General features: G+C 38.9%; 1 protein-coding gene across 1 annotated transcript; it reads right to left on the bottom strand.

The window, feature by feature from the left end:
- Positions 1-2,840: 2,840 nt before the first annotated feature.
- On the bottom strand, positions 2,841-7,765 carry LOC102301793 (cholecystokinin). Its single transcript, XM_005943830.3, has 4 exons — positions 7,680-7,765; positions 5,586-5,665; positions 5,111-5,294; positions 2,841-4,546 (listed from the first exon to the last, which is right to left on the bottom strand). The coding sequence occupies exons 2-4, from the start codon at positions 5,661-5,663 to the stop codon at positions 4,413-4,415; spliced, it is 396 nt and encodes a 131-aa protein (XP_005943892.1). The 5' UTR covers positions 5,664-5,665; positions 7,680-7,765; the 3' UTR covers positions 2,841-4,412.
- Positions 7,766-12,445: the final 4,680 nt, after the last annotated feature.

Genomic DNA, 12,445 nt, shown 5'->3' with positions numbered 1-12,445 from the left:
TGAAACTGCGCTGAAAAATCAGTCAAGCAATGCCACCAAGTAGTATTTCACTCATTACATTAAATTCATTGAGTTGTCTGATCATTCAACATGTTTTCAATGTAAACAGAGGGTTACCAAATTATTACTTAAGGTAATATAACCATGTTGTGTTCTATTACATTGGTCCTTCTTGTGTTCTGCACACGAAAACATAGAGTGGTGACAGTTCTGTGACGGCACATCAAAGTCAGTCACTTGAATATGAATGAATGTTGTGAATGTTAGCACGTAATAGAGCAGGCAACATTATGAGCTGTATTTGTGTATAAAGGCAAAAATGAAAAGTATCTTTCATTACAAGTTTGTGAAAATTCAACTCCAAGCGTGTGTGAGTCTTCTTTTTCCTGCTGTTCCCACAGAAGCCCCACAATTCATCTCTCACACATCTTTGCACTTTTTAACAAATCAATGAGGTAATTACTGCACACAACAGTCTGTGGAGGTCATTAAGGTATCCAGTAATCGACTGTTCATATACTGCAATACCACTTTTTTTTTTTTATTTAAATGTGTGTCCGTAAGTCTGTAAATTAGTAATGTAATTACACTGCCTGGCCAAAAAAAGGTAACCACCTGGATTTAACTAAGCAAATAGGTACAAGCCCTCCTATTGGATAATTACTGCATAGGTGATTGTCTTTCAGCTGGCAACAAGTTGTTTAACCCCAACTGGTGCAATGAGTTGCTTCTCATTTCACAAACAACCATGTCGAAAGACTCATCTCGTGGTCGTGGAAAAGATGATAGTGTTTGGAAAGGGTCAAATCATTGGCATGCATCGATAAAAGAAAACATCTAAGGAGATGCAGAAACTACTAAAATTGGATTAAGAACTGTCCAACGCATTATTAAAAAGTGGAAGGGTTGTGGGTACCCAATCGTCTTCGAGGAAGAAACGTGGCCGGAAAAAATTGATTGTGATCGGATATCACTTAAACATTTGGTGAAATCTAATTTTAAAAAACAACAACAACCGTAGAACTCAGGGCTATGTTTAATAGTGAAAATAAGAACATTTCCACACACGCAATGCAAAAGGAACTCAACAGATTGGGACTGAATAGATGTGGAGCCCAAAAAAAAAACACTGATCAGTGAGGCAAACCGAAAAAAAAAGGCTTCAATTTGCTAGGGAGCATAAAGATTGGACTGTGGAGCAATGAAAGAAGGTCATGTGGTCTGATGAGTCCAGATTTACCTTGTTCCAGAGTGATGGGCGCAACAGGGTACGAAGAGAGGCAGATGAAGTGATGCACCCATCATGCCTACTGTACAAGTCTGTGGGGGCAGTGCTGTGATCTGGGGTTGGGGTCTGTGTGTGTTTCAGGTACTGCCCTCTCAAAGACTGAATGAACCAGCATTGCAGCCATGGGTCATTGTGAGCATCACAGGGAAGGTTGAAGCCGCCCACTGCAGCTGTAAGGCCGGAGTCGTGGAGACCTGCACCCACGTCGCTGCTCTTCTGTTTAATGTAGAAGCAACAGTGTTGATCTGTGGCACAAGGACTGTTACAGATGAACCTGCATACTGGGTTTTGCTGGGTAATGTGACCAAGATACAGCCAGAGGTTGGACATAAGATAGACTTCTCCTCTTCAGCTGCCCAAAAAAAGGCTCTTGATCAAAACAGAAAACAGACCATCCGTATTGAAAGGTAAAAGAAAAAACACTACCATCATCAGTACAAGATGTTGGTAAAAAAATGTATCCAACACTGAATGGAAATAAATCTTGTGACATTGCAGAAGCTTTTTGAAACAATGCCACAGCGAATGCCTGCTGTAATCAAAGCTAAGCCAGGTAGTGTATATTAGTAATTGTGAGACTTCTTCTTCAAAATGGTTCACTTATCTCATGGCCTCACTGGTCCAACTTCCAGTAGATTTGAATGAATCACAAGTAAGCCTGCAATCTGGGACAGAAGTACTCTATTGTGATAATATTTTAGTGTAAGGTCTTTAAGCTATGATGGGATTTTTCATTGTCATAACATCATAACCAATATTGGTAAGTTAATATCACAGTAAGTTGATAAATCTATGAATGATTATCTGTCTCTCTGCATTGGTCCTGTAACAGGCGACCTGTTCGGGGTGTCTCCTCTCGCTCTATGGCAGCTGGGGTCAGTTCCAGCCTCCCCGTCACTTTAAATTGGATAAACGGAAGAGAATTCCTTTCCACATGTTCATCAAAGAGCACCTATCAGTATATTTATATCACTTTTGCCAGTTTCGCACACAAAGACTTCAAGTACAAATTTAATTAGAAACAGAGCCAGAGTTTAATTTGTCTTTCTGTTTTCATATTTGTGAGGAAGATAATTTTTTATTTTGCCCCTCATCAGCATTTAGTTCATTTCACCAGGAGATTTGTTTTTATTATTTTAGGGCTTTTTATTTTATTCACAGTACTCATCCTAACTTCATTGCATTAGGACTAACAGATCATTAACATAATCCACTTTAATTAATCCCCAGGCATGAACACAAACACTTTTAAAGGCAAAATGAGCTCTTTGAGACTTAAGTCTGATTTAAATTATAACCTTTTCTAGCTACCAGCTCCTTTGTCCCAATGCTAATCCCGGGAAAGCTATTTTACTTATAGTGGGCACAAATGAAAATGTTTTGGCTTTCATTTGCTGAAATCCCACACTGGGTTGCACTAAAGGTTTGTAAAAAAAAGAGACATCCATTCTTTCTCTTCTGCAGTGATCAAATCTAACACTATATAGAGAACTGCCCCACCACCTGTGCCCTGAAACCATAAGATCATGAGACTGAAAAGAAAGCGTTTGCATTTCTTGCTGACGTTGGAGGAAAACAAAGCTTTATTTGGAGTTTCACTGAATCTGTAGAAACAAATGATTTAATACAGAGAGTTAACCTTTATATATAATAAAGGCCGTTAAAAAAAAGAAAAGAAAAGAAAACATTTCTAATCTGTAGATTTAATATCTGCAGCATCCTGATATTATTGTGTCTGCCACTGAAGTCCATTATGCAAAGTCAGGGAGACTCCCAGGTATCAAACAGACAACACTTTGTGCTTGTCAAAACCTGTTTTGCCCTTTTCACACTGCACACTGCAGCAGCCTGCCATGTTAGCCACTTTTCACCCAGTTCTCCCAGTTTCTAGCACGATCAAAGATTTTTGAATGATGTGTCACATTCAGTGTTGAGCATGGTGTGATATGAAACAACATGCTTTTTATTGTTGTGTCGTTTTTGTTTTTTTATTGTGTAATTTTTATGAAGATTAGTTTGCAGAGGACACCTTAAGGGCACATTAAAAGTCTACAGATACATTCATACAGTAACGCTCAGTAAAATTAAGCATTTTAACAGTACTTTAAAATACGAATGTCTAAATCCTAAGACACTGATTTTTCTCACTGGAAATATATTTAAAGGGTGTTATGTTTAACAGCTTTTTGTAAGTTTTGCTTTTTAACAGTTGAAGTTGTTGGACTTACAGTGCTAAACAAATTAATTAGATCTCCACCCAGTGTAAGTTTAATGTCACAGAAGCCCTAAATTAACAATACTGGTAACTGCCAAAATCATTTTTAATGTTTCTGTAATGGGTTAATCCAGCAGCATATTAATCGAAATGATGTTTTTAGTGCAGTTCTCAGAGCACTGGCTTAAATTTAGTCATATAAACATGATAAATGATCTTTTTTCGTTTTAAACAAGTTTTGACTCATTGCTAAAATATTTGTGATTTCTTAGTTAAGCTCTGTATATCCACTGAAACGGAAATGTGGCATTTCCCATTGTTATACCAGACCTACTGTTTCTTCACTGATCTGTTAACACCAAAAAGCTAACATTGCATTTGTCAAAGACAACTTAACTAACAATGAATTTATGCTAACAAGCATCTGCTGTGCAATGTCTAATAGCATTAGCAGATCGTGAGCTACTCATGTAACTTTAAGTAAGAAAGTACTGCCAAACAAATTAAAAACTCTATGCTGGTTAGAAAATTACAATGACCCCATATTTTTAGAAATCAAAACACATTTTTTCCATGAAACAACTTTTTTTGTGACTCATTTTTAGTGATTACCATCCAAACCACAGAGAGAGTGAGGGACTAAGAAAGCACTGCGGGATGGACAAGCATTGCTACCTTTGGTCTTAACAGCAACACAGATATACAATAATGTGCCGTAAGTTTTGGATTGAAGTTTGTGGTTCGTAGATTGAAGGATATGTGCTGAGATATACTTCTCACTAAGTCAGCTCTGGTGGGCTGAGAGTGCAGTGTGAAAAGGGCTCCAGGTTTTTTAAAATAAAAACTTTAACTGGTGATGTTGGAGGTTTTGGGCTCAGCGTTCGAAGAAACAAAGCCGTGCCTTCAGGACTAGTATTCGTACTCCTCTGCACTACGCCGTCCGAAGTCCATCCAGCCGAGATAATCTCTGTCCTTTATCCTGTGGTTGGGGGGGAGACCACTGGCTCTGCTGCTGAGGGAGGATCTGGTGTGGTAGGCAGAGCCTAGAGGAGACATGGTTGAAACAAACTAAGCAAAAGAAAACATTCACTGCATTTCATAAAACTTATGTTGTTATTCTTTTTTTTTTTTTAAACTACCCATACTGTATGATAATAATATACGGTCTATCTTCCAAATGGCACTGTTGATCTAACTCATGCTGACTCGCTGTGTTTCTATTTCTGTCCATGAGCTCAGCAGGTCTCGTAGTCACACAGCGTTTACTTGAAAGAAAAAAAACGATGCGCGGTGACAGAGGAAGCAGAGAGTGAGGTCAGGAGGTAGGCAGACGACTATGATAGAGGGCGCAGGCAGAAATGTTAGGGGAGTAGCAAGCGTGGAAAGATGAAGAGAGGAGGCCAGAGGGAGGTGGGAAATGCCAGATGGTGGGACTGAAACACAGCATGAATGAACGCAGGCTGCAGAAGGATGGATGTGAGGAAGAGGGAAATATGAGCATGTAATGAGATGACAAGTTAAGGGAAAAGGGAAAGACGGTCATTTCATTTTCTCTTCCCATCCTTTGTTCTCTTATTCTGTATCGGCAGTCATACGTCTGATCACACCTTTCCTAGAGATGAGTCTGGCCAGAAGCTGGTTCAGGCTGTCTGGAGTGTCTGCGTCCTCTTGGTGCTGGCTGTAGTTGATAAGATGCCCTGAGAGGGGCGCTGGAGCGGAGCGAGCCTGCCGTTTCAGGCTGGGAGAAGGGAGAGATCCGCTGCCTGAGAGAAGAGCCGTACTTTCAGCTGTCTGTGGAGAAAATGACACATTTATGAAATAACACATTTAAAAAGTAATAAAAACAAAAAAAAAATTTCAAATGAAAAAAAATATTTATCCTCCAGTGGAAAATTGAATCCAATTGTACCACGTGGAGGCAATTTAGACATTAAAGTTTGTAATCAGGGTCCTACTCCACTTCCCTTAATTGGCAATGTACGTGCTGTTTAGCTCTGCATAATGTGTGTGTGTGTGTGTGTGTGTGTGTGTGTGTGTGTGTGTGTGTGTGTGTGTGTGTGTGTGTGTGTGTGTGTGTCTTACAATTGATTGTGAAGGCAGACTCAGGGAACCACTGGACAAAGCAGCCAGGATAACACAAACACAGATGCCTACATTCATGGCTGGATGGAGAGACAGGGAGAGAATAACAGTTAAACAAACTCAATAGCACATTTCCAGTTAGTCTTTATTTGCTCTTTACTGCCTCTCATCTGCCCTCTTCTCTCTTTCTGTCTCACCTCAGCTTGCTAAGGGAAAACAAACCAATGCAGGCAATATTGGCTTTGCAAAAAGCAGCAATAAATCAATTTAAGGTCATTTAAACACATCGGGTGAGAAAGAGATGACTCTTTAATGGTTCTGCCTCGAACTACAGCAAACATTATTTCATGTTTCATAAATACTCTCCTGCTCTGCCTGTGACAGACACACAGACACATACATGTATATGTATGTGCTGTTTGGAGTTGCGGTCTCTATAGTCGAATGTTGATCTATGTGCTGTTTTTTGAACGGGGCTCACAGGACAGTCGGTGTCACACAGAATCAATACATGAAGTTTACTCACACTGAAAGCAGAGGCATGAAACCTTTTTAACCCCTCATGTAAATACATATAATATTATTAAACATAATAATAAATACATTTATAGATGTTTCTTATTAATTTGGTTAGAAGATCATTTTGATGATTTATTTATTTTATTTTGATCTTGAAGCCTGCCAAAGCAGCATATTATCTTTGATGAATGATGTTTTACTCCCGAAATTTATGTCCAAAGGAAAATGAGTTAAAGTGGATAATTAGATAAAAACCAACAGCAAAAGCTGCTCGGAGGCTTTCAGTCTCAGATAAATCAAAAACCCCACAGTGTTACAGCGCTCTGCTGCGTCTCTCTGTGTTAATATATTTACTAAGTCAAGGATGATCTTTTTACAGCCCATAAACACCAGAACATAGATGTGCAGGAGAGCATAACTTTGCCATGGTTTCTACCTTTGCAGAACAAATAAAAAAATAAGTGTTTTAGATTTTTCCTTTATTTTATGCACTGAGTCTTTGTTCTTAGTCTAGATCCTTTTGTACCGTTAACAGTCCAGAACGTCTTCTAGTCGTTGTTCACTGGTCAAATCATTACAGACGTGCAGGTGAAATCGCCCTCCTCTGCAGTTTTAAACCAACTGAAATGGAGAATTTCTTCTTGTGTGATTTTATCACCATAAGTCCAGTGAAACGTTTGGTTTGAATAATTTGTTTAAACGGACACAGCGGTGGTGTAAATAGCCATTCTGCTCATGCTAATATAATTCCTTTTAGCAGCTGGTCATTGTCTCTCAATCATTATGTAATAGGCTGGTAATGATGTGATAATGCAATGTATGTGACAGCTCTCCTCTCCTCTCCTCAGAAAACAAAATGAGAAAATAACACTTTTACCCATCACTACTTAGTTTATACACAGAGATGAAAAATAAAATAAAAATAGCTCCTATGAAATGTGATGAGGAATTTCTTTCCTACTTTCTTTTAACTCCAACTCTTGGAATGATAATTTTATCCACAACAAAGGTCAAATGATGCTCACAGAACCAGCAGCTTCTGTGAGCATTTAAACACAAACACAGAGTTTTCCTCCAGATAAAAGTTAGGGGCAAAATTAAATTTCTTATGTGGTCATTTGGACACTCAGACATAATTCTCTTTCAGCTCAGCTTTCAGCATGGATCTATTTTTACTCATCTGTTACTTTTTAAAGACTTTTAATCATAAATATTGTATAATCTTTTAATAATTCTGTTTGGCTCGTGTATGAATATAATTTTCTTTCATTAAAACCCACCACTCACTTAAATAAAGAGAAGAAAAGATCCACTGTAATAAACATTTCATTTGTGCTCTAAAAAGGCAAAAGAAGAAAACGACATATAGATGGATAACTATCTATATAAATACCAGTCCAGTCTTTACTTGTCTACAGTATTCTCATTTTCAGTGTATAAATAACTGAAAATGAGGGGACAGGACACCTCAAAGCATTAGTGAGTGTGTGTAACCATCCCCCTGTGACAGGAAAACAGAGAAATAAAATGAAGTTTTAAAATGAAACAAACTGCAGAGAATATTTTAAACCTTACCTGCAGCTGTTGAAGTAAACCAGGAGAGGCTGATTTGAAGATAGTGAGCTTTGCTCCACTGATGAGGCTGTGACTGAGTATGAGATTGAGAGAAGACCATACTTTATACTGACAGAGAGGAAGGGGGAGGAGCCTCGGCCTGTGGGAGGAGCCTGGTGCTGGTGCAGAAAGTGACAGCGCTGACGCCAGTGAAGACGCAAACATGCATGTAAACTTAGAAAGCATAATGAACGCACACACACACTTCCACATGTACCCACGCCAATCTACGAGAGAGAGGATTGGGACAAAGGTGGCAGCTTTAAATACACCTGTGACTGAAAATGAGGGGTTAGTATTTTGAATCCAGTAAAGAGACGCTTTGGGGATCTTTAACTGGTTTGCTGTAGATGATAACAAACTTGCAGGTCAGTGCCTTCGCCAGCTGCAGCGAGGCTCTAACAGCTTTAGCTGATCAAAAGCAGGGACACTGTTCATGTCTGACGGCCTGAAAATCATCCTGGGACTATCTTTTCTTTTTTTCCACTGATGATCTCTGATGAAATTATGACAGAATGAGTCTGAAGTGGAGAAGAATGAAACTCTGAGACTTCTAACGAAGCCTTTTGGTGTCATGCACATGGATCCACTGTAATCTCGTGGATGTGTCATGCAATCAAACAGACGTGAGTGTTAAAGATCAGAAACATACGGTACTTGCTTATATTATCTCCTGTCTGAGTGTGTACCTTCATCAGCGATGAATGTGTATGAGCTCTGTGTACAACAGCTTTTCTTTAAACAGTAAAAACATCCCCAGTGTCTTCTTCTTTAAATTGTTTAATTAAATAGAAGTGGGATCATTTTGTCAATCTATGAAGTACTTAATTAAAGAAAAAAATCCTAATCACAGCTTGTGGGTACAGCACTTATACACGAAACAGTGATGCACTGGCTATGAGTATGAATATGTAGGGTTTATACAACACATGTGGAAGTTTTGAAATAAAATTCTGCTTTTTAATGTTTGATTAAAAATAAATAAAGTAAAATAACATAAAAATTCAGTGTCTCTGAAGGCCAGAATGAAAGTAACAGCATGAGGATCCCTTTCATATATATTTTACAGATTCGAACGCTGGAATAATAACACCCTGAAGTGCAAACTGTGCTTTTAAAAGTTCATTAAAACCTAATGATCTGTTTTAGCTATCATCAAATTGTCTGAGTCAAAGGATTCATTTTACAACGTTGTTGTTTGCTGGAGCTGAAACATACAGGACTCAGGTACATTACACCTGTTGGGTAGATATAAATGGCTGTTTGCTTGCAGCATTTTTGTGAATCCTGTTAAATTCTTCAGTAGTTCAGGTACCGCTGAGTTTACAGAAAGGTATTAAAGTACTTTTGAAACATATTTTCACTCTCTGGCTCTTCCTTGAAAATCTAACTCCCCTGCGGATGTATCCTGGACCTTTAAACATATAAAGTTCTTTATTGCAGCTCCCTTTTGTTATGAAATGTTGCTTAATGTCAGTAAAGCCAGTGGACCTGCACAAATTAAAATAAACTAATATTTGCACAATACTGTGCACCAATCATTCACTTGCTGTATATGAACAATGGATTTTAGCCATTCTCTGTCATTCTCTGTTGCGCTGGTCTTCATTTCTCATTCAGTAAATGTGTCAGACTGTTCTTTTTCCATTTATTTTCCTATTCAGACTTTTTATTTTATTTTATGTGAGCTGTGACCTGGCACCGGGAGGATATTTAAAGTAATTTTTTTTTTTTACCCAGCAGCGCAGTCCCACCTCTGAAATGAGGAAAACGTATCTTTCAATTCAAACCTGCAAAAAAGAAATCAAAGATGTGTCAGAAAGTTGAGAGAGGATTGTGAGCTAGCTCCCTTTCACTCAAATTACACCAAGGTCTGACACTGTCAGATGTGGGAGGCTGCCAGTGGACAGTCTGAGTCTGTCCTGGGTGTGATTTAGCTCTTCATCACTATGTTAATGAGGCTGCCATATGTCTGTCTCATAACACTGCCATGAACTTTTTGATCAGGCACGCACCTGTAGGCTGATACTCGTGCCCCTCTGCCCTCTGTCAAAGACAAACACCGCACTCACTTTGTGTTTTAAATAAGAATTCATAGATTTTGAGGTATCAAGTGGGCAGATGTCAAGAGACAACTGGAAACTCACTAATCCACTACCCTCTCACAGGATTTCAATACAAAAGTCAGCCTGTAAGCCTCATCAGACAGGTTCTCTCTGTCATTGGGGAGGAAAAAAATGAATGTGAATTAAAAGCCAGAAAACAGAAAGAAAGTTTTTATGGCTTTTCTTCTCAAATATAGGAAAACAAACAGGGACTGCAAATTTTTAAGCTAACACTGACTTTTCAGACCATGTCAACATTTAGCAGCTGTGCAACACAAACCAGAATAACTGATTTCCACAAAGTAGAAGAAGATTATATATGTGTTTGTGATGTAATTAAAAATGACAGTCAACGGAAATAGTGAGGGTGAGGCCGAGGTCAGGAAGTGTTAAGAAAAAACATTAGGGCAACTCAAAATGCACCGTTTGACTGCAAAACATATTTCAGGAGCTCTAGCAGCCTTCTTGACAGCCACACTTCACCTGAGACCATTTCTGATGAGGCTTCAGTAGATGGATCAACAGAATGGCCAGATGCATCTCTGAGGTCCTGTGTCAATATTTGTTTTCTGCACAGCATGCCAGAATATAAAAGTCATAGGCCAACAGCACTTTGAGAATCACGTGTTAGTGCAAAAATGCTATTTTATGTATTTTTCTGCTACCTTTGGCTTTTATCGTAGATTCAGTCAAAGAAATAGGAAAAATCTAACAGTGGGAAATTAAGTGGTTCTTTGCTGAGTTTTCTGTTATGTGTGGACACAACGATGAATGTTAGGTGATCCCTTGAGTTAGGTGTGTCATGTGTCATGCTTGAGTGATTCATAGATCAGCGTCAAGTGATTCAAGCAACAATAAAAAAAAAAATCTATGAAAATGATGAGGTAAAATGAGAAACGACTGCTCACCCGCCCACCTCTTAATGTGAAAACTGCAAATGCTACAACTAACTTTAGACCAAACTGTGGAAGTGGGTTTGTGTAATGAAGTGTTGTATTACCTCTTGTGCATCAGTCACACACAAAGTTAGAAATCGGGGTATTTTTCTGCCCATGCAACACCAGGCCCAACCTAAAGGACCGCTCCGCCGCGACGGCTGAATCGCTTCACCAACTAAAGTTTGCCTGTTGGTTTGAAGTTTGAACTCTTTCAGTTGCTTGCATGTTGGTGCCTGTGCTGCTCTGTGTCAGTCTGAGTGAAGGCATTTGCTCTCTGCTAACTAGCTGCTACTTTGTATCTGCCATCTGCCTAAGCCATGTGCAAATTTTCCATTTCTTCTGGTTCCCACTCTGCATGCTCATTATGGTGATTTATGCTGTGGTAAAATATAACCAGGCTGAAATGAACCCCGAGGGGTTCTTGCCTGCTTTGGCTGAATGGATGAGTGCAAACTTTGGTTAAGGGGTTATATTATGTGTTGGGCTTTAGTGATGTAAACGTAACATTAGTTTTTCATTACTCCCATCGTCATGTTTATGTATTTTTGGATTAGTCAATCAAACATTTCTCATAGAAAAACCTGCAGCTTAGAAGTCGACAACATCAGTCAGGCATAGTTAGAGTCAGATTGACATATTATTCTTCATCTAATTTCCAACAAACAGCTCAGCTCCAGTTCTGTGGTTGATGCTGTCGTCACTCTCTCTGCCATTCTGAGCTTAAACACATGCATTCATGAGTCTGGCTCTATGAACCATTTGATAATAAGAGATTCTTTGCAGACTGTTTGAAATTCATACCTAGCATACCTGCTTCTGCATATTGGATGAGCTGTAATCTCATTGCAGTAGACAGACAGTGGATATTCTTCCCCGTGGTATTAAGTTCACAGGAAGGGGATGGCTACATAATGTCTTCATGGTTTTGGATTCTGCTTTGGTTATGATTGTATTTTTGTGGATCTCTGATGCCGTAAACTTGAGTTGATCCTGGACTTTAAATGCCAGCTCTTTATGGAACTTGGAGCATAATAATTACCACAGGAAAGACAAGAAAAAGCGATTATAACAGCATAAATATTGCAAAAAGCAGCATCCAATACCAGTTTTGGTACTGAACACAGATTTGTCCTGATGCCAAGTTCACTAAGAATCACTTACAACATGTTGCGTTAATCTTCAGTGATTATTCTGCCTTTTTAAAAAATAAAATACCCAAACAAGGTGTTCCACACAGGCCTGTGGCTCATAATGACATCACTTCTGGCATCAAAGGAAACATACATGCACACAGATTTTTAAGGAATGTATTCATATTTATTCTCTCTGTCTCTCCTCCTGCCAGCGGGTACTTGATTTAATTGCACTCTTGTGGTGTATGGGTCACAAACCTCTTCAGTAGATGGACCCTCCATTCTTTAATTAACTGGTGAGTTTTCTATTGTTGGACATGAAGGGAAGGTTGGGTGCAGAGATGAGCACAGAGGTGGGGAGTGAGAGGGGGCAAAAATGATGATGATTATTAAGCATTAACTACATACACTTAAAAACATGCTGATTGCTGATGGAAACAGTTAGATGCTTCTTTTTTTTTTTACTGGTAAAGGTTTTATTTGCAGCCATGTGAAGACAAAGGCAAAAATAATGAAATAAAAAACTGGGAGCTCGAGGAATGAGCAAGAAT

The sequence above is a fragment of the Haplochromis burtoni genome, unplaced genomic scaffold, assembly GCF_018398535.1.
Source record: "Haplochromis burtoni strain Fernald_Lab_line unplaced genomic scaffold, NCSU_Asbu1 Contig_373, whole genome shotgun sequence".
NCBI lineage: Eukaryota > Metazoa > Chordata > Actinopteri > Cichliformes > Cichlidae > Haplochromis > Haplochromis burtoni.
This window is presented reverse-complemented; position numbering and strand designations above follow the sequence as displayed.